Source organism: Amphiprion ocellaris, chromosome 13 (assembly GCF_022539595.1).
Source record: "Amphiprion ocellaris isolate individual 3 ecotype Okinawa chromosome 13, ASM2253959v1, whole genome shotgun sequence".
NCBI lineage: Eukaryota > Metazoa > Chordata > Actinopteri > Pomacentridae > Amphiprion > Amphiprion ocellaris.
The window spans coordinates 21,766,064-21,791,372 of NC_072778.1; the positions used below are offsets into that span (position 1 = coordinate 21,766,064).

The 25,309-nt window shown below is 41.5% G+C and overlaps 2 protein-coding genes and 1 long non-coding RNA gene across 10 annotated transcripts in view; 1 reads left to right on the top strand and 2 right to left on the bottom strand.

The window, feature by feature from the left end:
• The window catches only part of atp10b (ATPase phospholipid transporting 10B), a 31,674-nt gene extending 14,367 nt beyond the window's left edge, over positions 1-17,307 (bottom strand). For 3 of the 7 annotated variants that reach the window (XR_008603730.1, XM_055016655.1, XM_055016653.1), the window contains exons 1-5: positions 16,756-17,307; positions 2,156-2,354; positions 1,740-1,825; positions 1,336-1,442; positions 184-315 (exon numbers count right to left, since the gene is read on the bottom strand). Coding sequence is in view for 6 of the 7 variants with exons in the window: in XM_055016655.1 (XP_054872630.1) it covers positions 184-315; positions 1,336-1,442; positions 1,740-1,825; positions 2,156-2,354; positions 16,756-17,165 (934 nt within the window). In the remaining variant the exon portion in view is untranslated. Of the gene's footprint in view, positions 1-183; positions 316-1,335; positions 1,443-1,739; positions 1,826-2,155; positions 2,355-6,970; positions 7,126-16,755 lie in introns of those variants that run through there. The other 4 variants (XM_023292176.3, XM_055016651.1, XM_055016652.1 and 1 more) reach the window with 3 other exon arrangements.
• On the top strand, positions 7,650-9,029 carry LOC129350362 (uncharacterized). Its single transcript, XR_008603731.1, has 2 exons — positions 7,650-8,690; positions 8,805-9,029. It is a non-coding gene; the product is annotated as an uncharacterized LOC129350362 (long non-coding RNA).
• Positions 17,308-21,780: 4,473 nt separating the features above from the next.
• gabrb2a (gamma-aminobutyric acid type A receptor subunit beta2a) overlaps positions 21,781-25,309 on the bottom strand; it is a 33,888-nt gene continuing 30,359 nt past the window's right edge. Inside the window, exons 8-10 of one of the 2 annotated variants that reach the window (XM_055016656.1) lie at positions 23,921-24,165; positions 23,304-23,444; positions 21,781-22,187 (exon numbers count right to left, since the gene is read on the bottom strand). In XM_055016656.1, the coding sequence (XP_054872631.1) occupies positions 21,831-22,187; positions 23,304-23,444; positions 23,921-24,165 (743 nt within the window). In that variant the 3' untranslated portion in view covers positions 21,781-21,830. The remainder of the gene's footprint in view (positions 22,188-23,303; positions 23,445-23,920; positions 24,166-25,309) is intronic. The other variant, XM_055016657.1, reaches the window with a different exon arrangement.

Consider the following 25,309-nt stretch of genomic DNA (forward strand, 5'->3'; position numbering starts at 1 on the left):
CCAAAGCTATTTTTGGCCCACACCTTCGCCTCCCTCTTCTCTCAGTTATGTGTTTGGGCCTGTGGTCAAAGTGAGTCTTTTTTTTAATCGGAAACTTAATGTGCCCTCGTAAATCTAAATGTAGTAATCATGAATCAGTCTGCGTAATGGCTGTAAGGTTATGTGATGTAATTCATTGCTGACCTAGTGCTCCGACGAGACACATGGTGAAGAGCAGAATGACGCAGAAGATGACGTCTATGTTCAGCTTCCGCTCCAGTTTGCTGCGCTTGTATCTAGGCCCGTTGTTGTTGAGCATGGACTTGGTTTCGTGGCCTTAAAGGTTGGAGGAGAAAGTGTTGATTGAGACACTTCTTTGGTCAGTGAACACCAGAGGAAATCAATAAAACGTGTTCACTCTGGGTCAGTAAATGAAAGTGCAAAAACATACTGATACTGGGGTCACGTCCTGTGAAGTGTTTTAGGACATTTGGTGGTTTATTACGGTTCTAAGAGGAGTTCACGGTTGTGTATTTTTTTTTTTTCCATTTTTTCACTTTTTCTTTTATAAAACATCTAGAAAAATAACTATTGGATTGGAGAACCAACCCCATTTCAGCGATACTCTGTGTTTAGAACTAATTTATAAATGTCCTACATGTTAAACTAGAATGAGATGAAGCAAGTGATAAACATCACATCTGCTAAACCTTTTATCGATTGTTTTATCTATTATTTATCTTTTATCATCTTCCTTCCCCATCTCATACTTTATCTTATTTAATGAATCTGGTGCGCATTGGTCTCTAAATTAATTTTTTGTGCTGATTTTGTGTCAATCATTTGAAAGGCATGTAGCAATACATTAAAAAAAGAGTATTTTTTGAGATGTATTTGTAAAATATTGGTTATTTGTTGGTTAATAAACCGATATTCCTTTGATTGCTCACAGAAGAAATAAAAAGAAATAAAATTAAAAATAAAAATGAGAGAGATATTATGGAAATACACAGACATTAGACTGATAGATATTCCCTGGAGTGCATAATTTAAAAAAGCAACACAAAACATGATTATGAGAATGAATAAAAAAAGGAAATAACTGCTTTTGCAAATGAACCCTTTAAATAAAGTGAAATTCTCCATCATAATTAGTTACCTGACAGCAAACCACATGAAGGGAACAACTAGGGACTGCATGTGCAGAAAAAATAAAATAATGTGATTTTAGACTTAATAACTGGTAATTTGATAGAGTTTGGTTGATAGTGAGTCAACAAATGTGCAGCTATTACCTCAGTATTTCAAGAATCTAGGGTGAAAGTAGTGAACCAGCTGAGCAGATGAAGATTATACCTGCATAAACCACAAAGCCAACAGCATGGTCTGTGTTTCTCACTGTGCAGCCTCTCAGCAGCAGACTCTCGATCCCAGCGCCTGCCCTCTCCTTATCAGGTTTCTCTCTGCAGCAGGAGAAAGTGAGAAGCCTCCTTTGTACTGTCAGATCTTGTTAGATATTCATTAGCGCTTATATATTCCCCATTAGCAATTGTCTTCTGCTTTATGGCTATAGCTGGACAGCATGGGCAGACCATCTGTAAGTGCGGTGGTGCCTGAAGAAATCGATTTTAGTCTATCACAGCCCCAATAATGCTACCAGAGGGTAGCATCGGAAAGTCCAGCAAGTGGGTTGGAATTAGTTTAGCCATGCTGCTCTGAAAGTTTGGGGAATCCATGTGATCTGTGTATTTGATACTCACACGTAACACTTGAAATGATTCAGGTTGTTGTTGGGCTTCTCGCACACCACAATACCACTGAAGCTTTCGGGTTCGAATTCAGAATTCTGGGAAATGAAAGGTGACATAAGGTCATTCCGGTAAAAGTGGAAACTTTCCAAATGCAGCTTAACCTGTGCTTCAAGAATGACAATGATTTCTGCACTCAGGAAATAAATGCATTGAAGGTATGTAAACCAGCAGGTACTTTCTTTTTTTTTGTCTGTCTGTCATTGCTCACTTTAGAATAATGACTTGCAGCTTCTGTAAGGACACGTCACAGTTGTTCTGCTGAAGTGCATTAAATTTCAATCACAAGGAGAAGGAGGAGGAGCAATGGAGACTTAAAGCTGTGAGGAAAGAACAAATAAAACACAAAAGTGGTACATTTTCCTCACCAGGAGCCCAGAAACCACCGTCCTCTGCTTCAGGTTGGTCTCTCCGTCCAGGTTGGCTGTTTCTATGTGACACACACTGTTTGGGTCTGATGTGTGGAGAAGAAGCAGATCTGCAGGGACGATCTCATTGCAAACCACCTTCACAAAATCTCCCACTCGCACATCCTTCCAGCGTCTCTCCATAAACTGCTTCTCCTTCCTAAATCAGACACCAGCCATTATTACAGACGATTCTCTAAAGCAGGGATGTCAAACTCATCATAGTTCAGGGGCCACATTCAGCCCAGTTTGATCTCAAGTGGACCGGACCAGTAAAATCAAAGCATAATAAACTTATAAATTACCACAACTCCAAATTTATCCTTTGTATTAGTGCAAAAATGCTCACATTCAAGGCTTTATCTTTTAACAAAACATTGCAAACAACCTGAATTTTTTTAAAGAAAAATAAATTCAATTTCAACAACATTATGACTCAGTTTATCATTTACACATTACAACTTATAGGTCACAGTTAATCTACCCATCCATCCATTATCTATACACCGCTTTATCCTCACTAGGGTCACGGGGGGGCTGGAGTCTATCCCAGCTGACTCGGGCGAAGGCAGGGGACACCCTAGACAGGTCACCAGTCTGTCGCAGGGCTACATAGAGAGACAAACAATCACTCTCACATTCACACCTATGGGCAATTTAGAATGATCAATTAACCTCAGCATATTTTTGGACTGTGGGAGGAAGCCGGAGTACCCGGAGAAAACCCACGCATGCACAGGGAGAACATGCAAACTCCATGCAGAAAGATCCCGGGAAAGCCCGGACATGAACCAGGTATCTTCTTGCTGCAAGGCGAAAGTGCTAACCACTACGCCACTGTGCAGCCCCAGTTAATCTACGAAGACACAAAAGATTTAGTCACAGGTATCTGGAACTGAACAATATAGTGTTTTACTTTTTGATCAAAACGACAAAAGTCAGATTAAAAAAAAGACAAAAACCAAGGCAAAGTGTTACAAGAATGAAACACAAAATGACATAAACAAGACACAAAACAACAAAAGTGAGAAACAAATGACAAAAAATGAGATAAATGACACGAAACAAAAGAGAAAAAATTAGACAAAAAATTACAAAGCCACAAAAAGATTTCACAAATCGTAAAAATTAAACAAAAATTACATAAATGACAAACTAGACAAAAAATGACAAAGGGGGAAACAAAACGACCAAAAAATGGACAGACTACACAAGCGAGACAAAAAACACAAAACGACAAAAACCATGCTCAGAACAGTGAATAAGGCAAAACACAAAGTGACAAAAATGAGGCAAAAAACACAAACCAGACAACAAGGACACATGAAATGACATAAACGTGAGACAAACGACAAAAGTCAGACAAAAAAAGAGAAAAAAACAACAAAATCAAGACAAAATTTTACAAAAATGTAACACAAAATGACAAAAATAAGAGAAAAAAGCACAAGCGAGACAAAAAGGAAGCACAAAATGACAAAAGTCAGACAAAAAGACAAAAATCTATGAAAACAAGACAAAATATTACAAAAATGAGACACAATAAGACAAAACAACAATGAACAATATAGTATTTTATTTTATCATCGAAACAATTTGTCACGCTCTTGAAGTTATTCTAAATTTATAGTTTTACAAATGTGCAAATTGCAGTTGATGTCTTCTTTGTAATTTTTGCATTTTACAAAGTCGTCCCATATGTGTTGTTTTTGTTGTTGGTTCTTAATAATAAAGCCGTTACTTGAAGAAGAAGGTACTTTATATAAAGCTTGGCTTCATCACATGTACAGACAGGAATCTTCAACATATCTGAGCTCTACACTTAATCTACTCACAGAACCCCAAACGCCCCCTACTGTCCGGAGGTATAAACAGCATTCACATGAACCACTGATACTACGCAAATATGCATTTGCTGTTATCATTACATCTTCCTTTTTTTTTCTTTCAAAATAAACACATTTTACTTTCATAAACATAACCTCTCTCAGTTCAACATAAATAACTTATACTACTATTAGAATGACTTTTTTCCACATAAAACCATTTTTCAATTATAAACATAAAACCTTGCTCTGTCTTGACAAAATTAACGTTGTCTTCCTTATGTATATACTTACAGAATAATGATAGCTCTCTTTTTACTTAAGCTAAACTCAGTTAACTTAAAGTTAATAACAAAATCAGCTTGCACTAACCTCAGTCTGTACCACACAAGTACACAATTGTGCTTAAAACTTAAAGATATTATGACATCATAACCTTACAACCAACATATAAACACATTTAAATCTGTTCAATGAGTCTCTCAGGTGGCTTCACATTTCTTGAAGACTTTCTGAGTGTTTGTTCTTGCATATGGATAGGTGACTCAGGTGATGGAGTCTTGAGTGTGTGTTGAGGTTGTTCAGCAGCCTCAAACCTCTGTTCTCCAGTTGCAGGTTCCTTGAGAAGATCTCTGCGATTTCGTCTCAGGAGAGCTCCATCTTCTGTCTGAATGGTATATGACCTTGGTTGAACTTCACTCAGAACATTTGCTTTCTGTGTCCATGTGTTTGTTTTGTCTTTAAACCTCACTTGGTCCCCAGCATGCAGTTCAGGTAGGTTCTTTGTTCCTCTGTCATAATAGAACTTCTGCTTTGCTTTTTGCTGTTCCTTGAACTTCTTCACACTGTTTTCCTCCTTCGTCTTAAGTAGGTCATCCTGAATGGGCAGGTTTGATCTCAGGCATCGTCCCATAAGGAGCTGAGCTGGCGACACACCACACTCAAGCGGCGTTGTGCGGTATACCAGCAGGCTCTGGTAGAAGTCAGTGTCACTGTCTCGTGCCTTGCCCATCAGTCTTTTTACAGTTTGGACCGACTTTTCCACTAGCCCGTTAGACTGCGGGTAGTGAGTACTTGATGTTGTGTGAACAAAGTCCCATGCCATGGCAAACTGTCTGAACTTCATGTTGGCAAATTGTGGTCCATTGTCTGTAACAACTTCACTCGGCACACCGTGTCTTGCAAATATGGCTTTCATGGATGTAATCACAGTCTCTGCGGTCGTAGTGTGCAATCTACAGACTTCTGGATACAGGGAATAATAGTCTGTGACCACAATGTAGTCCTTTCCTCCAGAAACAAAGAGGTCAGCACCCACCTTCTGATAAGGTCGGTCTGGCACAGGGTGTGGCTTAAGTGGCTCTGCAGGATTGCTTGCTTGGTATTTTAAACATGTTGAGCAGTTTGACACCTCATTTGTCACATCCTGATTAATCCGTGGCCAATACATCACCTCGCGTGCTCTCTTTTTGCATTTTTCAATGCCAAGATGTCCTGCATGTATCTTCTTGAGCATGTCTCCTCGTAGACTCTTTGGAATGACTATTTTGCTTCCCTTGTAGATGATGCCTTCCACTACCGACAGTTCTGCTCTGCAGTTCCAGTACTCTTGAATAACAGGTAGGCTGTCTTGCTTACAGTTGGGCCATCCATCTATAATAGTTTTGCACAGTGTTTGTAACGTGTCATCTTTGCTTGTCTCTGTTTTTATGAGCTCCATTTTTCTATCTGCGACAGGCAGTGCGCTCGTGATCATGTTCACATATGCTTTTACATCATTGTCCATTTTGGTGTTTGCTGGCTCCTTTGGGTCAACAGCTCTGGATAAAGTGTCGGCTGTGTACATCAGCTTACCAGGGATGTACATCACATTGAGTGTGTAGCGTTGCAGTCGGATCATCATTCTTTGGATTCTCAGTGGACAGTCATTGAGTGGCTTCTGGAACAATGCAATCAGTGGTTTATGGTCAGTTTCAACACTGATTGCTTGCCCTGACACAAACTGGTGGAATCTTTCACAGGCATATGTTATACTGAGCAGTTCTTTTTCGATTTGTGCATATCTTGTCTCTGCGTCCGTCATGGATCGCGAAGCATATGCAACAGGCTGCCAGTCACCATACTTCTGCATAAGAACAGCTCCAAGCCCACTCTGTGATGCATCTGATGAGATCTTAATAGGTCTCACTGGGTCATAAAACTTCAGAACTGGCTCTTCTGTGAGCAACTTCTTCAAGTCACACCACGATTTCTCATGTTCATGATTCCACTCCCATTCAATTTTCTTTTCTGTCAGTTGTCTCAGTGGCGCCATCTTTTCAGAGAGATTGGGTATGAATTTTCCCATGTAGTTGATCATGCCATTAAACCTCTGTACATCCTTCTTGCATTGTGGCCTTGGCATATTTTCAATTGCTGACACTTTTCTGGGATCCGGTCTGATGCCTTCACTGCTCAGGATGTCCCCTACAAATGTCAGTTCCTTCACTCCAAGCTGGCATTTCTCTTTATTCAGCTTCAGATTTGCGTTTCTGGTTGCCTCAAGAACATTTCTCAGTCTCATGTTATGTTCTGTTTTTGTGCTTCCCCACACAACGATGTCATCCATTGATGTGTCCACTCCTTCCAGGTGCTCATAGATCATGTGTATGGTCTTGTGATACACCTCGGGTGCTGAAGCAATGCCGAATGGCAGTCGCCGGAATCTATATCTGCCAAATGGACTGTTGAATGTGCATAGTTTTGAACTTGCATCGTCTAGCTTTAACTGCCAAAATCCTGATGATGCATCCAGTTTGCTAAAGTATTTCGCATTTGCAAACTGTGACATTATTTCTTCTCTCGTGGGGAGTTTGAAATGCTCTCTCTGTATAGCTCTATTTAGATCTCTAGGATCCATACATACCCTTGGCTGTCCATTCTTTTTCTCAACAATAACAAGAGAACTCACCCACTCTGTTGGTTCATCGATCTTTTCAATCACCTCCAGGTTCTCCATCCGGTCCAACTCATCTTTCAGTGGCTTTTGAAGAGCAAATGGTACTTTGCGGCATGGATGAATGACTGGTGGCACACTGTTATCCACTCTGATTGTGTGTTCTCCTGAAAGGCAGCCAAGACTCTGGAACAGATCACTGTATTCTTTCATCAAATCATCATAGTCCATGTCATCGTCAGTTTCCACAACAAGCACTCTCTTGACTAGGTTCAGTCTCTCACAGGCATATAAACCTAGTATGGGCTGCACATTCTTTGGCACCACAATGAATGCTAGTCTATGTTCTTTGCCCTTGTGTGTCACTTTAACCATGCATTTTCCTTTCACAGGTATTTCTGCTCCTGAGTATCCACTTACTTTCACTTTAGTTGCATGTATTTTGGGTCTGGGTCTGATTCTCTTGAACTCTGCCTCTGATATGATGTTCACTTGTGCACCTGTATCCAGTTTAACCTCCATGTGCGTGTCATTCACTTTGAGTGTCATCATCCAATCCTTTTTTTCCACTTTGTTTTCTGTCACAGCATCTACATAGAATTCCTCAGTGTCATCTTCATCCACTGTATGGACTTTGCTTTGTTTTGGGGTATGACTTCTGCAGCACCGAGCATAATGGTTACTTTTGTTACTATGGAGGACTAAAAGTGCCAAAATTAAATAAATAAATACATCATTAAATAATTAATTAAATATGTCATTAATTAATTAAAATTGGAATTAAATATTTCATTAATTAATTAAAATTGGAATTAAATATTTCATTAATTAATTAAAATTGGAATGAAATACTTAAATGTGTTATTAAATAAATATATCATTAAATAATTAAATATGTCATTAATTAATTAAAATTGGCATTAAATATGTCATTAATTAATTAAAATTGGCATTAAATATGTCATTAATTAATTAAAATTGGAATTAAATACATAAATGTGTTATTAAATATGTCATTAATTTATTAAAATAACAATTATTTTAAGTAAAAAACATATTTCATTATTTCACTATTTAATTAATTATTTCATGGTCCTTGCGTTGCAGTGGATCATGAATTTATTTTATCTGTCAACCTCGCCCGTCAAAGTCGGTGGGCGGATCCTAACACCTGATTGGTTACCCTGCACATCAAGTCAAGGCAAATCGATTCCAGATAATGGATTGACGCAGAGCTTGTGAACACATTCCGATACACTGGGTGGCGCTATTCACCTCTACGTTGGTTTGGATACTCAATAAAACAAAACTTTATTAGCAACCGCTAAAGACTCGGTCCTCTTTCCCAAATGTTGATACATGCGGTGCAAGACAAATTTTCCTTTAGCATTTCCTTTAGCATCTACTCGGCGCGCCACGGCTCGTCTCGGTTTAGTTGTTTTTCCATTACATTGAGTACCACCTCATCGTGGGTTGAGTCGTCATAGCACGGTGGCCCGAAAGTCCCTTACCGTCATTTTTGTGCGACACAAACGCAATGCAACAATGTACATGGAGGCGATAGTACACCTGCTGCTCGGTCTGTGGCTTTCTGTCAGATTCAGAGTAACAGAAGAGTCGGAGAAAGCTGAGAGCGGCGAGTCGAAACACTCAGGAGACACACAGGAGAGTTTGGGAGGCGATACAGCAGTATCAAGCTGAAGACAAGAGGATATGAACGAGACGACATATAAGGGTAAGCTAATGCTAGTTCGCTAGCTATCGTGTATCAGTCCTGTGAACGACCCTGTAATGGCTGCAGTTTGTCGCTATTAGGTATTAAAATATGTATGCTGTGTATGTGTTTCAGATGCTCTCTGATGAGACTTCATGGGATTTACCTGAAGCAGCAGCACATGAGCCTGCAGTGGCACAAGGTGTAGAGGAGGAGGGCAGAGATGTACAAGATGCACTGATGCACTACGTGTCATGCAAAAGTTAAAAGTTGTTCTTCTTGTTATACTTCTGTTTTTCTGTCCCCGGACCGCTATTGTTTTCTTTAATGCAATTCTGACAATAAACTTTTGTAGATGTGTCTATGCTATTGTTTGTTTGTGAAGGTTAGCAAGATTAAATAAAAAATTAAACGCCAAAAACATTAAAACAGCTGTTTTAAGAAAATTCCAGTTTGATAAATCAGTATTGCTTTGGTGTAATTCAGTCACCAGAATTATGAACCATAAAGGAGTTTGTGTTAAAACATGTTAAATCCCATTAAACACAAATACATTATTAGGGAATATAGAATTGTTTGGTTCAGACTGTTGACTCTTTTCCTACCAGTGTCTTAACAGACAAAATGAAAAGTTATGATGCAATCACATAAGTCACAAAATAGTTTATTAGTCAGCAGCAAAATCAAAACTATTTACAATGTGCAAAGTACAAACTGTGGTGGGCCTCTCCTACAGTGGAGGGCTAAAAGTAAAACTATATACAACTACAGGTGCTGGTCATATAATTAGAATATCATGAAAAAAGGTTGTTCATTATTTCAGTAATTCCATTCAAAAAGTGAAACTTGTATATTATACTCATTCATTACACAGAGACTGATATATTTCAAATGTTTATTTCTCTTAACTTTGATGATTATACCTGAATACTAACAAAAATCTCAAATTTGGTATCTCTGAAAATTAGAATATTGTAGAAAGGTTCAATATTGAAGACACCTCTAATCAGCTAATTAACTCAAAACACCTGCAAAGGCCTTTAAATGGTCTCTCAGCCTAGTTCTGTAGGCTACACAATCATGGGGAAGACTACTGACCTGACAGTTGTCCAAAAGACAAGCTTTTTCGTGATATTCTAATTATATGACCAGCACTTGTAAATCTCAAGTCTATGGGAGGTGGACTCGCTCACACTCGCCGGCTGCCCACTGCCTACCCAGCTACCCCAGCTGCCCCAGCACACCCAGGAATGACTGGTTGAAGGCAGTATTCTGGGCCAGCCTTCATTCTCTCTTGCCTCGCTGAGGAGCAACCAGATGTTCTCATCATGCTGGGCATGACTCCACTCCTCCTCAGCCTGCATCTCCACAAGTACGCTAGGAAGGTCCAATTTTCTGTGGCCCCCTTTCCTCTTGCCTAGACCAAAGACAGAAAAGTGATCAGAGTCAGCTTTAATGGCCAAGTAAGTACACAATATACACAGAATTTGGTTTCGGCTGTTGGTGTCATCCTAGGAATATGGAAGAGAATAATAAAAAATAAACAATAGAAAGAGGAACAGGGAGGAAAAAGAAATAGTAGTAAAATAGAACACAATATAAACAGAAATGTACAGCTAGACTGGAATGTATGAACACATTAGCAAAATGGTAATTGCTATAAACACAGTAGTGGCGATTTTTGTGTACAGGGCACTGTAGTCCAAATGTCCAGGGTGAGTGGGGTCTCTGATGATGTTTTCTGCAGTCCGTACTATGGGCTGTAGTCTGTTTCTGTCCTGCTGTGTGGTTGATCCAGAGGTGCACAGGACAGATTGTATGACTGCAGTGTAGAACTGGATCAACAGCTCATGTGGCAGGCCATGTCTCCTCAGCTGTCGTAGGAAATACATCCTCTGCTGAGCCTTTTTCAGGAGGTCCTGAGAGATTGTAGTCCCCAGGAGCTGGAAGGACTCCACAGCTATGATGTGATGTGTTTAGCCACCCCGTCCATCCATTTTCAATCATGATCATGTCTTTGATACTTTAATAAACTTCTGGCACTCTTCGCTTTAACCAAAGCACAAGCAGTAACTGCTCCACCACAAACAAAAACGACGTGGTGTGAACTTCATTTCATCCTGTGCACATTTTGGAGTTGCTAAGAAGAGCCTGTGTTTTCTCATTTTTATGTATATTTTCATTCAGTTTCACAGCTACCTAGTGACTATAAGAAGAATGGTTGCAATACTACACCGCACCAGAACGTAAATTAATTAGAGTGACTTACTTGTTAAATCAATAGAAAATAAATGCAGCTGCATGTGTTCTGTTTATGTGTCACTGTAGCTACATGTAGCTTTCATCAGGCGTTCCTGAGCTGGCTGCTGCACAGTTTGCATTTACACCTGCCTCAATTCTTGGTCATTGGTCTCGTTGTTCTGATCATGCTTGCAGGCATTTACACCTGTAGTAATAATAATACGAAAATCAACCATGCTCTCTGTTTACCGTGTCTTACCGGTGATAAGACGTTGCTGTGACGTGCTGGTGTCGGTGTCCGAGCTGGTGCTGGAGAGGAGACAGGGCAGCCGGGGGCTCCGCGACGGAGGTGGAGTAGGCTTCGCATGTGGAAAAGGGATTCTTGAACAGAAAATAAACACTCACTCTAAGTACAAGAAAAACACGGCATGCTGACTGAAGTATTAGCTTCTGAGAGCTAAACGTTAGAAACAGCAGCACGAAATACAAGCAGAGCACGGAGTTAGCGCCGATGGCTAACTAGTTATCTTATTGTCTGCTACAGGAGACAACGACGTTACTTTCTAAAAATACTTGTTTGCTTAAAAGAAGGTTGCCACCAATGGAATAAATGATGTATAAGTTTCTTGAAGTCACAAAACACTCACCGTTCTCGAACGTCTCCAACAATGCAGCGGCTGAGTCTCCCTCCTGTTGCTCGCCGGTGCGGTGCCAGTAAATAGCTTCCATTAAACCTCTTCCAACACCTCCTGGTTGACCCACGCCGGCCGTTGTGGTCCTGGGTGGACCGATGGTCACTTTTGAGCTTTTTCAGCTTCTCCCTACACTGCTTCTGTCCTCTTTATATACAGTCTACTGTATATGTGAGCGGCCATCCGCTCAGAGACCTCCTGATAAACTTTCTCCGTCCAGCTCTCTCTGTATTCTTTGGTCCGCCACCAAAGACAAAGTCTCGACCTCTTCATTCACCCACGGTACAGGTCTGGCTGTCACATTAAAATTATGAAGAACAGAGAGTTTCGTGAAGAGCAATGCACACCGTCGCTGTTTACAGTCATTTTTTAATGCAGGATTTTGTTTTCGTGCTGAAGTTGCTCTGTGTCGTCACTCCCTGTCCAATCAGTGGCCCTGCACTATGTAAACGCCACATTATCGGCTCATCTCAGCTCGCTGGGAACCTCAGCCGAGAAGGTGCTGAAAATTAGTCCGTATGGAAACGCTCGCAAACAAAGATGAGACGAGCCGTACCGTGCCGAGTAGATGCTTGTGGAATCGCGGCTAAACAAAGACGAGCGGAGCCGTGCCGCGCCGAGTAGGTCCTAAAGGAAAAGCGCTCGACACTCCGAGCATCGCTGCAATTTGACAGGCTGGTAATCCACAAAGAACGTGATGTTCCAGAACTTCCCTCGGTATGCCAAACGCCCTGGTCCCTGTGTGTGCTCCTGTTGCACCCTGGTACCAGAAAACCGGCGGAGTACTTCCTCTAAATTTGCAGTCACTCTACGGTCAACATCTTGGTCGGAAAGTGCGGAAATAACTTCAACAACGTCAATAAATTCCTCTGCTTTACACGCTACATGCTCGCGGTAGCAGGTCCTGCTTCCACATACTCTGCAAGGTCTAAAATATCTCTCACCAACTCTCTAGAAAGTTCACAGCGACTCTCCCTCTACACAGCCTCCATGTTTAGAAAGACTTCTACTTCCGGTTTCAAGGCAGACAAAAGCAGTGGATTAGACTAGATTCACGTTAGTCCCGCCCACGGACTTTGACGGGCGAGGTTGACAGATAAAATTAATTCATGATCCACTGCAACACAAGGACCATGAAATAATTAATTAAATCGTGAAATAATGAAATATGTTTTTTACTTAAAATAATTGTTATTTTAATAAATTAATGACATATTTAATAACACATTTATGTATTTAATTCCAATTTTAATTAATTAATGACATATTTAATTCCAATTTTAACTAATTAATGACATATTTAATTATTTAATGATATATTTATTTAATAACACATTTAAGTATTTAATTCCAATTTTAATTAATTAATGACATATTTAATTCCAATTTTAATTAATTAATGAAATATTTAATTCCAATTTTAATTAATTAATGACATATTTAATTAATTATTTAATGATGTATTTATTTATTTAATTTTGGCACTTTTAGTCCTCCATATGTTACAGTTGTTGCATGTTTTGCCATATGCCGGACATTTTTTAGGAGGATGCTGCGTGCCACATCGACCACAAGTCTTTTCTTTACCGTCTCTGTTAACTGGTGACTTTGATTGCTGTTTAATCTCAGAGGCAGCACTCTTTTTATTGACTCTGTGTGTGTTCTTGTTCACAGCATCTACCTTGCAGCTGTCACTGACCAGTTCTTTTGCTTGCACTTTTACAGTCTCAGCCGCTCTGCACAGTTTCAATGCTTTTTCCAGGTCGAGATTTTCCTCCCTCAGTAGCCTCTCTCTTAGACTATTATCAGGAATCCCGCACACAAGTCTGTCTTTTATTAAAGAGTCTGTCAGTCCTCCAAATTCACACGTCTTACTTCTGTTCCGTAGCTCTGTTACATACTGATCAATTGTCTCTCCTGTCTTCTGTACACATGTGAAGAATCTGTGCCTCTCAAATGTCACATTTCTCTTATGTATGCAGTAAGCTTCAAAATTCTCCATTATCTTATTTAGCTTCATTCCGTCTCCATCAGCAAACGTGAAGTTATTATAAACTTCTAGTGCATCCTCACCCACTACGTGTAAAAACACTGCCGCTTGCTTTTTGCCACTTGCCTCGTCAAGTCCAATTGCCGATATGTACAAAGCAAAGCGTTGCTTAAATCTCCTCCAATTTTCAGCCACATTCCCAGTAAGCTGAAGGGCGGGTGGTGGGTGTAAGCCGTCCATGTTGTCGTCGCTAGTCCTCTTTCTCTCACGACCAGTTAGCAACACAAAGTTCACTGCTGAGCTGACGCGTCGGTACTGTTAGCTGGGTAGCTAACATTAGCTTTCCTCGGTAGCTCGTCCTCGTTGTTTATATTTGCGTCTGTTACCTCTCTTCAAGACCACGTTCTGACACCATGTGTTGTTTTTGTTGTGGGTTCTTAATAATAAAGCCGTTACTTGAAGAAGAAGGTACTTTATATAAAGCTTGGCTTCATCACATGTACAGACAGGAATCTTCAACATATCCGAGCTCTACACTTAATCTACTCACAGAACCCCAAACGCCCCCTACTGTCCGGAGGTATAAACAGCATTCACATGAACCACTGATACTACGCAAATATGCATTTGCTGTTATCATTACACCATGGGCCAGATTGGACCTTCTGGCGGGCTGGTTCTGGCTCGCGGGCCGCATGTTTGACACCCCTGCTCTAAAGGCACAAAAATCCTCAGGTAGCTGTTCTATTGATTTTACTCGCATTTATTAGCTGGGTTATTGGCATCATTGCCATATTTTGTCCATGTTTATGCAATCAAATGAGATATTGATTTACTTGTCATGGATAAAAAAAAAAAGTCAGAGCACCTGTTTAAGTTGGAGAATAAACAGCACAAGCCAACTAAAAAAAAAGAGAAAAAAAAAAGAAAAATCAATGCTGTTGTTTTTGGAGTGCGGCCCAGATGTGTTTTGTGTGTTTCAGAACGAGGAAACTTTTAGTCAGGATGTTTAGAGAAAGACACACTGCTGCACATTATGAAGTGTGGCTGTTCCCAGACAGCCTCATGCATTATGGTTATAATCTGCACGTCAGGCTGGTTCACCAGCAGTGACACAGAGCTGCAGGTATGCTGCCCTGCATGTAGGACCTGATCGGGTAGCTGCTACATAACACCACACCTCGCTCCAAACAAAGCCAGGAGGGGAGGTTTATGTATTTTTAGCATGTTGTGTTTAGATTATTCTCACCAGGTTGCAGGAATGGTTCCTCTCATGTCCGGAGAGCATTACGGTATGGACATTGTCTCTACGTCAGGCTAGCTAACTTCAGTTCTGGGAGGTCCATTTCTCAAAGATGTATTGTGACTTTGTATGGAGGCTTTTACACTCCAGATGTAATCAGAAGGCTTTTAAACTTACATTCATCATGTTTTAAAAGACTAGCTCAACAATTTGGGACTATAAATGAAGCTCATTTGCTTTGCATGAGAGGACTGATGCCACTCTACCTCAGTTCTGCGCAAACGTGACAATACTCAGCTACATAACACCCCTTTAAAATGGCAACCTGTCATTGTTAGGACTTGGTTTTTGTACAGTTAATCAAGCATGCCAATTAATGAATATTAAAGATGCTGCCAGGTGATTTTTTTTCACTGACAGGCCCAAGATAGCTGTTTCTAGCCAGTCACATCCCAAAATAGGTTGAATTTCTGCCTTAAGACTCACCACCATCCAACCGAAGAGTTTTAATCCTCAAAGTAATAAAAAGAACATTTCAATGCCCTGGTGTGTCTTTGTGATAAAGCCTCGTAATATGTAGTATTTTACAGATACTCTTCAGAGATATAAAGAGACACTTCACTTAAATCAGTGTTTAACTGATAAAAGATGTGAGATGACCCACATTTAGACACCGATTCAGTGACATGAACTCTTTAAAGCAGTGGACAGGATCCGCCTGTGAGATATGGCGACTTGTTTTAAGGGAGCAGATGGTATAACAATACATGTTTACGAGTACAAGAACACGACTTGGCATTCAGACAATGTGATTAAAATCCAGCTTTCATGTTTGGCACGTTTGAACGCAGGTGGATTGACAAGTGTTTCACACAGAGACGAGATATGGAAGATGACCCTAAAGATAAGGCACATCACGCTCAAACACAGACACCTGAGTAGATAAACTTCACCTAGATAGAGAAAAAAGGGGAGCGTGTGGAAGCTGAAAATTTATTCTTGAGCTTCTTTAGAAAACACTTCAAAGACATCCCACTCAATCAATTACGCTCTAATCTTTACAAACCCAAAATGAGGCTTCAGCATCTCCCACCCAGCGAGCCGTGAGAGGCCCACGAGAACTTGCTCACCATGACTGTATATGTGATTGTGTGAAGCAGCGGCGACTTGTGTCCGCTAACAGGCCCACAGGGACCAACATGTTCTCTAAAGTGTTTGAAATACTGCGTCTGGAGTCCACACTTCAGACCACCTGCACCCACCACCACAAACACGCAAACATAAACACACGCACACTGCAGGCTATCCCTCCATCTGATGCCTGCTGACTCTTCTTGGGAAATGTGAAGGCAGGCTGGTTAATGATAAACCCTTCCAGAGGATGAGGCTTCATCATCAGAGGAGGTGTTTCCAGCCTCACATCATATCCACAGGAAACCCTCCTCCTCCTCAACCCACTCCGAAATCCAGCAGTAAACAGGCTGAAAAATGACAGTGTTTATCCTCGTTTGTAATTTATTTATTTTTCACCAGTGATTCAAAAATAGATAACCGCTAACCTCACTGTCTTTGCTGACGTAACACCCCAGATGAGGATTTCATCAAATGTGCACAATGTGATGGTGAGACATAATGTTGTGAGGCTCTTCAAAAGAGGAATAATCTCCCACACATTTTCTATTTCTAAGTCAAAAATTCCCATGGGGCGCTGAAACACAGAGGAGGTAAAACACACACACACACACGCACGCACGCACGCACACACACACACACACACAGAGGCACACAGTCGCTCAGATCTACACACAGCAGGAAGACAAGAATCACAAACACATATGTGGAGGTGCTGTTAACCGTGAAAGATTTCCACTTTGCCACATCATGCATGAACACCACAGCACTGTGTTTCTGGTCAGTTACCTGCTGTAGATGAGACACGGCGTGTTGTTGAGCTTCCTGTCCGACTGGTACCTCCTGAAGTCCTCCCATGCGTCCTTCAAGGCCGTCAGAGACAAGATGACACAGATGGGGATCAGAGCTACTTCAGGCTGGAAGGCGTTCACCACTGGGATAAAGTTCAGAATAGCCAACCCCACGAAGTAGATGTTGGCCAGACGGTGAAACTGCTCAAAGAGGTTCATGGGGATGAAGAGGAGGAGGGTGTATTTGGTGGTTTTGATGGCGTTTGATGGGAAGTGGCGGTTGGGTTGCTTCGCTTTCTCCAGTCCCTCATAAGGCAGGTTGGACACCAGGTTGCGGAGGTCCTTCTCCCGGGCCCTCTGACCTCGCAGAGCGTCCCTCATCAGGGCCAGGGGGCTCCTCCACGTCATGGCTCTGGTTTTTGATTTTCCTCTTCTCACTAGCTTTTATTTTCCATCCTCTCAAAACTCATCGCTCCTTCGGGTTAAAGGGCCTCTCCTCTTGCCCATGCTCCTCCTTTTAGTGTTTCTCTATGAATGTGTGAGGCCTGTGTGTTGAAACAAGTGACAGCACACCTCTTCTGAGTCCGCCCCTTGCATTGACAGGTGTGTTTGCATTCCTTGCGCTGGATCGGTTAGGGGAAGCCAACTAATTACACCTATAAACGTAACTGTGAGTGCTCCAGTGACTCAGCTGATTATTCTCATTTTGGCAAAATCTGTAATTTTCCCGTCACTTTGGACCATGGTGGGTCACTGATACCTGTGTGGTTTAGTAGGTCTCACCAAAAAAAATAAACATTATGACAGCATATACAAAATAAAACCCACAAATGAGCTGACAATCTGATAGTGGTAGAGCAGGAAATTGGTGTAGTGGGTCATAAAGAGATGTGAACTGACACAACACTGAGCAGACCGCCGGGGGCAAACATATATGAAGAGTCAGCTGAACAGAGAGAGCTCACACACCAGATACAGGAGTGTACAGATGGAGAATGAAGGTCACACTGTTATAAACACACCGTGAACTCAGTTGTTCTTCGTAATAAGATTTAAAATAATAAGACTCTTTATTGGTGTTTTACAGGAAGACGTGGTTCTCAGTTGTGTAGTTGTTTCCACAGAAAGGTCAGAGGTCAGAAGCTTTGACAGGTGGAATATTTCTCGTCACCACTTCAGGAGGACAGACGCTTGTAAAAATTTCAGGTTCGCGTGTTGAGAGTCGATCTCGTCGATCTCGCAGAAGTGGGGTGAACAAATCTGCTCGCATGAGTGTGTGTGTCAGACTCTTACGTTTGATGGACTACAACAAATCAGCTTCTTGCACAGATGGCATGCATGTAGGATGCTTTCTACTTCCTCATGTTGACATATGTTGTCTTTTCCAGAGCAAGCTGCCAAACCTGTTTAAACAGGCCTGATTTGCATCGGGTCAGCCACTTATTGTGCTTAAATTTAAATTTCAAGCTTATTTATAGCAACGGGGTGAAGGTGTATGTTGTAAAGCACCTAGAAATAAATGGAGCTTTGTTTTGTAATTTTAAAGACTCCATGCATCTCTTGCAGGTGATTTATTATAAATCAGAGTTTTAATTATTTTCTCCTTGTCTGTAAATAGACGGCATCTCTCCCTGGTAGCTCAGCGTGTCTTTCCATCAAGTAGAAGAGCAGCAGGGAAATGGCGTGATGCGAGTGTGGTCGACTCACCCTCTCACCCGTCCCAGTCGGCTCTGGCTAGGTTTGGCTTGGCTGCCACACTGACTTCACAGTGGCACAGCTGTGAGTCCACACAACACACACGCACACACACACGCACGCGCACGCGCACGCACACACACACACACACACACACACACACACACACACACACACACACACACACACAGAAAACAAAACACATTCTTTGAACTGCAGCACACTCCGCATGATTCCAAAGAGCAGAGGTCTGTGCGTTACTAATTACGCCAGTGACATGGAAACACTACAAAGCAGAAAGCATCTGCCTCCTCCCTGCCCCCTCTTTCTTACATGTCAACACTAATGCCCTTTTGAAAAGAGAAAAAGGAAAGGATAGAGAGAGTGTGTGTACGTGTGTGTGTGTGTGTGAGAGAGAGAGATAGAGAGAGAGAGAGAGAGAGAGAGAGAGAGAGAGGGCCAATTTAGCACAAACCATCTGTCTACTGTAGTGAGATAATACATCTGTTATAGTGAGGGGCAACAGTGGTGTAGACCTGATTTTTACCAATGCATGGAGGAACCAGGAACAGGGTTTCGTGTCACGTTACATCATTTTTTACAGCTATTATGCTTTTTTAGATAGTTTTTACTCCCAGAAGCATCACATTAACACATTTCCTCACACGCACAGCCCTACTCAGAGCATGATTCTGTTCTCTCTAAAACAAACTCTGGCTCTAAAACACTCAAACATGAGCAGTCTTTCTCTCTCTCCATTGTATGTTCATTGTTGAAAAGCCTGCCAGTGAACATTTAAGGTTTTCTGTGTATTTAAGCCAAACTCAAAATCCAACCTTCCTTTATTTCTAATTCATCATCGGATATTTCCTCAGTTGGTGTCTCATTGTGTTCTTTCGGTCTTCTAAGTTCAAAAAAATCAAACATTAGTTATACATTAGTGCCCGATAGAACAAAATCCCTTTTAAAATATTAAATATTCAGGGTTTTGCACCATCAAATATTCACCAGCCTCCTTTTAAGTGGTCAGGTCAGGAAGCGAGTGCAGAGTGCGAGTCGGTTTGCTGACTCGAAGGGAGGATGCAGTTAGAGGTCGAGGCATGGCTGCTCAGATGGACATGCTCTCTTTCTTGGCCTTTATTTCCTTTCTTTTCCTTACTTTCTTTTTTCTGTAGCAGGCGCTCCAGCCCCTGTAGCCAGAGGGCAGCAGTAAAGTAACCACAGAGTGCCTCCATATCTATGGCTCTCTGCGTTAATGTCCCCCGAGGCCGGGGTTGAGCTCAGCTCCTGCTCCAACCCCAGCCGAACCCATCGCGCTCAGCCCAGGCCACCACCGCGGCCTCTCGCTCCAGCTCCTCTGCTTCTCCATCCATTATGCAGCCAATAGTCCCCAGCTGCAGTGCTCGCATCTCCCTGTTCACCCCTAACATTCGCCTCTCTCACTCGCCTACTCATTCGCTGTGTTGGGTTTAGTTGTTCACTCGCTCATTCAGACACTCAATCAGCCATGAGCCCGACAGCCAGCAATCAGCGTCGCATTCACTCAGGACACATTAAACCGCCACCCATGTACTCTGTTATTGAAGTGATAGACTGAATTGAGTTTTAATTGAATTTAGATACATCTTCATAATTGCTGACAATCATTACACAAGATATTTACAGTCATTATGAAATATTACAATTGGAATTTACAGAAACTTTATACAAAATATGCCTGACTTCAATGCCTGGATAGTGGGGTCCTTGTTAAGTTGTTTCTGGAGAGCAAAACATTGACCCAAGAGTCACTGGTGTCTGGAAGTGCTTTAGTTTCAGCAAGTAGATGCTTTTTAGAGTCCATTAAAAAGAAAAAAAGAGAGAGAAAAGTCCCAAAAGTACAGAGTCAGCAAAGTTGTGAATTGTGTTTTCATTTTTTCCTCAGTTAAATTGCTCTTTTCTTTTTTCTTTTTTTTTTTTGACTGAATGGAACATTTGATCTGTAATTCAACTGGAAAAACAACAACAAAGACCTATTTAAATAGAATAAATCCATAATATTTACACAATAATGTGAGTATTGATCTATAAAAATGAATCATCTCTTTTTCTTTAAACATGATTTATGTTTATCTACAGTTTTTCAAAACAGAAACCTAATCACAATGGAACGCATCATACGTCTATCATTCAATTCTACTGATAATGATGATTGTGGATTGCCATATTTATGCAGCAACTCTGGTCGCAATGAAACTCAGCTCATCAGAAAAGTTCTTACACCAGCTTAAGTCGTGTCAAAGCCATTCTCCACCTCTGAAGCTCCTCCACGCAATGGCAGAAAGCACAGAGTCGAATGTTCTCTTTAAGCAAAATAAATAAAGAAGTAAATAAATAAATACACATGGTGAAATGAACTTGATTCTGTCAGCACAGCGAAAAAGCAAAAACATAAACTTGGCCAAAGCGTCAGTGTACACAGTTCTGCTCCTTCACCAGATAATGTGGGACCTTTAACAAACTGAGGAAGCTTTTTTTTTTCTGTTCAGCATTGGCACCATTAAAGTCCCACAGGGATGTCCAAAGAGGAGAGCGCCCCCTGCTGTTCACCTGCTGTCATCCAGCGACGATCAAACCTTCCCCCCAAGTGAGCCGAGCCACCCCAAAGCTGCAAACTTCAACTCACAGAATAACCTCACCTACTAAAAACTAAAATGTTTTGCGCTCCGTCATCATCATGGCTGAGATGCAAATGAAATCAAACATAAGCATGCTTTTAAAGGATGTTTTTGATATACAGTAATTATAGGAAAATAGACTATTAAGGATGACTCCTTTAAAATTATTTATAAAGCTTTCTTGGATGCAGACAGCTCAGCTACGAAGTAAATAGATACTAAACAAAAGAAATCCTTAAAGTATATGCAAACACAAGCATAAATATTTGATCCACAGAGAGTAAGCTACGAATGACAAATATTAGTGATATATTGAAATTTTGGAACAGGCACCATTTCTGTCTCTTTAAAACTCTTCTTTTTTCGAGTGCTTGTCAGTCGCTTTAAGGTGTTTCCCAAAATCCTAAAAGAGTCACTGCTGACTGAAGTGTTGGGGTGCTGCTGCAGTCCATCTAAAAGTCTTTGCATTCTCCTTACTTTTCCTATAACGAACCAGCTAAAAAAAGTTGGTGCACTGTTCATCCTCTCATTCATCTCATCTCACGTCATCTCTCTTTCTTGATTCCACTCATCTCCCCTGCATCCCTCCCCTCCTCACTCTCTCTGCCCCCCCCACCCCACCCCCACCCCACCCCACCCCACCCCACCCCACCCCACCCCCACCCCCCCACCACCTTCCTTTACATGCCTCCCACGACCTGGCCACCGGACTCCGCCGGGTTTAATGGACGTAGTAGAGCCAGTAGACCACGTTGAAGAAGGAGAAGACAGTGGGGAAGATCATCCTGGACCACTTGTCAATAGAGTTCACGTCGGACAGATCTGGGATGTTCACCTTGAGCTGAGAGGCCCGTCTCCGTAGGCGTGATTTCTTCTGGGCGTGGCGCTCCAAGGCGCTGTGGCCATAGTTCTGGCGGGCCATGGCAGCTCTGCGGTACTGCAGTGTCGAGCTATCATAGGCCAGCATAGTGTTGCGGGGGTCTCCGGGCGCTCCCAGTCCCCGGGACAGATCCCCGGCACCACCCATCTCATTTTTCATCTCCAGGGTGCTGAACAGGATGTTGTCGTCGGGGGTCATCTGTGTGAAGGTGCAAAAACAGGTGGAGCCATGAGAAGTTACTGCCTAGGGGAAATCTGAGAGAGTTTTTTAGTCAAAACAAGCATAGATCAGTAAGCAAATTCACTGTGTAAAAATACTGATGAGGTGCTAGAATGGGTAATGCAAATGAGTCAAAAAACTGTGTTACTTACAGTGAAGAAAAAATTTTAAGAACTTTAAAAGCACTAAATATATCATTGATCATCTTGTCAGTCAATATCTGAGTGATAATACGACCACAAGACTATGAGGTAACATTCCTGGAAGAGCACAACGCACTCCACAAACTAATTCTCATGGAGAAATCTTCATTGTCATCTCAGAATTTCAACCAGAGTGTGGTTAAAATTCTGCCAATTCACAAGACAAACTGAATAAAAAAAGAGAAAGCAAAGGAAACAAAATGTGACAGGAGAAGGTTGAGAGAAATAGTAAAGACTTTGCAAAGATGGAGGAGAAGCTAAAAGGGTCGGGGCAGGTCAGAAAGGACGTTGTGGGAAGTGAATTCGGATCAACATTTCTTCATCCATAGCCTGACTTCTGAGGAAAACATCCCTATAATCCAATCCCGTCCTGCTGCAAATGTCAGCTTGATGCATTTTGTTGTTTTTGTGTAACTGACTTTGAATCGAAGTCACTTAGTTGGTACTATTCATCAAACTGCAAATGATTTATTTCTCTTATTTGACGATTCTTTTTTTTTTCCCCAGTTGCTTCACTTTGTTTTAAGCGATTAATCAATTGCCTCAAAGACTGTGCAGTATTTGTTTCTGGATGATATTATCCTAGGAGAAGCTACTGATGTTTTCTTTTTCTCTTGCCATATTTGTCATTTCCCATTAATTCAGATGTACAGCCCAAGTTAAGATTAAATTAATGCCTGCAGAAATCAAACTGCTGAGCCATGTTTGTCAGGAAAATGCATGAAGAGCAAACCAAGAGAGGGAAAAAACACAATGGTGGGAGTGATGATCAAGGTTGCCTTAAAACTCTATAAAAATCAAAGAAATGCACAAAAACTACAGCATTTTCCTCTGATCTGGATTGATTCAGATTGATGACATTGTTAGTTTTGACTTTCAAAACCTCCAGTACCTTATTTCTTTGCTCGCCTAGTCCTAATGCGGCATCGTCCACAAAGATGGGATCCCACATCGAGTCATATGCGTCAATTTCCCTCTGTTTCATTCTGGCATACAGAGCATCATCTCTCTGAACTACATTTCCCACCAGCCACTGCAAGCATACAAAATCAGCACTGTTACTTAGGTGGAAATCGTAGCTTGCCACACTCAGAAGGAAAGGGTGTTTTATTTTTTTCTTTTTACGTTGCTGTTGTTCTTGCTAACTTTAGCAGCTGAATAAAATTTAAAGAGAAGGCTTTGGCACCGCAGCCAGTGAGTTTTTCCGAGGCGCCTTGCCCTTTGGGAGACACAGAAATATGGAGATAAAGTATAAGCAAGTCATTGCTTCTGCATTCACTCTTTCAGATCCTAGTCTGAATAATCAAGTTGATACACAAGGCTATACCAGTGAGAAAATGGAGAGCTAGAGCAGGAGTAAAGAGTGCTGGTAAAGGACATCAAGCGTTGATCACAGCATCACATTGACCTTGAGAGGAGAAGAAATCATTTGCTCCCACAGAAACAAACACACACATTAACAGACAGCACAGATACCTCAAGAGGACGTTTTCACCCCTGCACACGCACCTTGTTGGGGTCGGGTCTCAGCTTCTCGTTATTGGCCGTGGCTGCTTTCTCAGCCGCCTTCTTCTGCCGCTGGGGGCCCTGGCCGAAGAAGATGTAGTTGACGAAGGCGTACTCCAGCAGGGCCAGGAACACAAACACAAAGCAGCCCATCAGGTACATGTCAATAGCCTTGACGTAGGGGATCTTAGGGAGCGTCTCTCGCAAGTGGGTGTTGATGGTGGTCATGGTCAGCACCGTAGTGATCCCTGGAGATCAGCGGAGTCAAACGTTTAGAGACTTTTAGATGCTGTGACATATTTCTTTTTACCATCATCTGTGCTGCAAAAAAGTGGATGTTAAATTTACACAACTTAAGTTAAAAGCAAGATTTGCAGTGTCTACTACTTTCATCCAGAATGAAGTATCTTCAATGGTTGTTAGATGGAAAATTTTGACAGCTTATTCTCCTCGGGGATGAACACTTTTAACTTTGGAAATGTTGTGACTTTTCCTCTTGTATCACGAGCAGGTTGGCATTTGTGGGTTTGAGTGAAATGTTTCAACTTTTGGTCGGATTGAAATAAAACTTTGGTCCAAACATTCATGCTCCCCTCAGGATGAATTCTACCATTCTCAAAAACTATTTCCATTCCCATCATGCATAGCTGTACTTAGAGTTACAGTGCTATCATGCTAAACTAAATGATAAAGACATTATATTTGGCCATTTAATGATGTCACCGTATTAGCATTTCAGCCCAAAGCACCACTGTGTTGCGGTGAGTCCAAAATCATTTGATATGACATGTTCTACTATACCTGAAGCTGCTAACTGCTGAAAAAACTATATGTCTGCTATAACAGAAAAACTAAACTGGTCTTATATTGGAATTTTCCCTCCATCAAAATAATAGAGAGCAGGTGCTCATCTTCAAAGCAACGTAAGCATTCATGTATATCATGTACATTATATAATGTATATTTATAGCAAACAGAAAAGCCAGAAAGATTGTGAGCCCATATGGTTAAAACAATCTGTCCAAACCTCCTGAGACTGCAAGTATGTGTGTTTCATAACATAGAAAGATAACCAATCATGTATCTAAAAGGACACAGAACAAACTGCAGGCCATATGAAAAGCATCCCATTGCTACTGTAAACATTTGCTATTAGTCACAGCACGATTCACCTGTTTTCTACATTTACATACACGTATTGTGTTTGATAAATTAGTCATCTGCCTGCACAATCTGCATTTGGTCAGATTCACACGTATTATAAATAACCCAGCAGCCAGCAGTGTCACTGTAGCGCAAAGCCTCGCCTCTCATTGGCTGCACTCTCTCCCTGCACGTTCTGCAGGATGCTGAGGGCAGGCACATCTTTAAATTACGTTACCCTCCGAACGC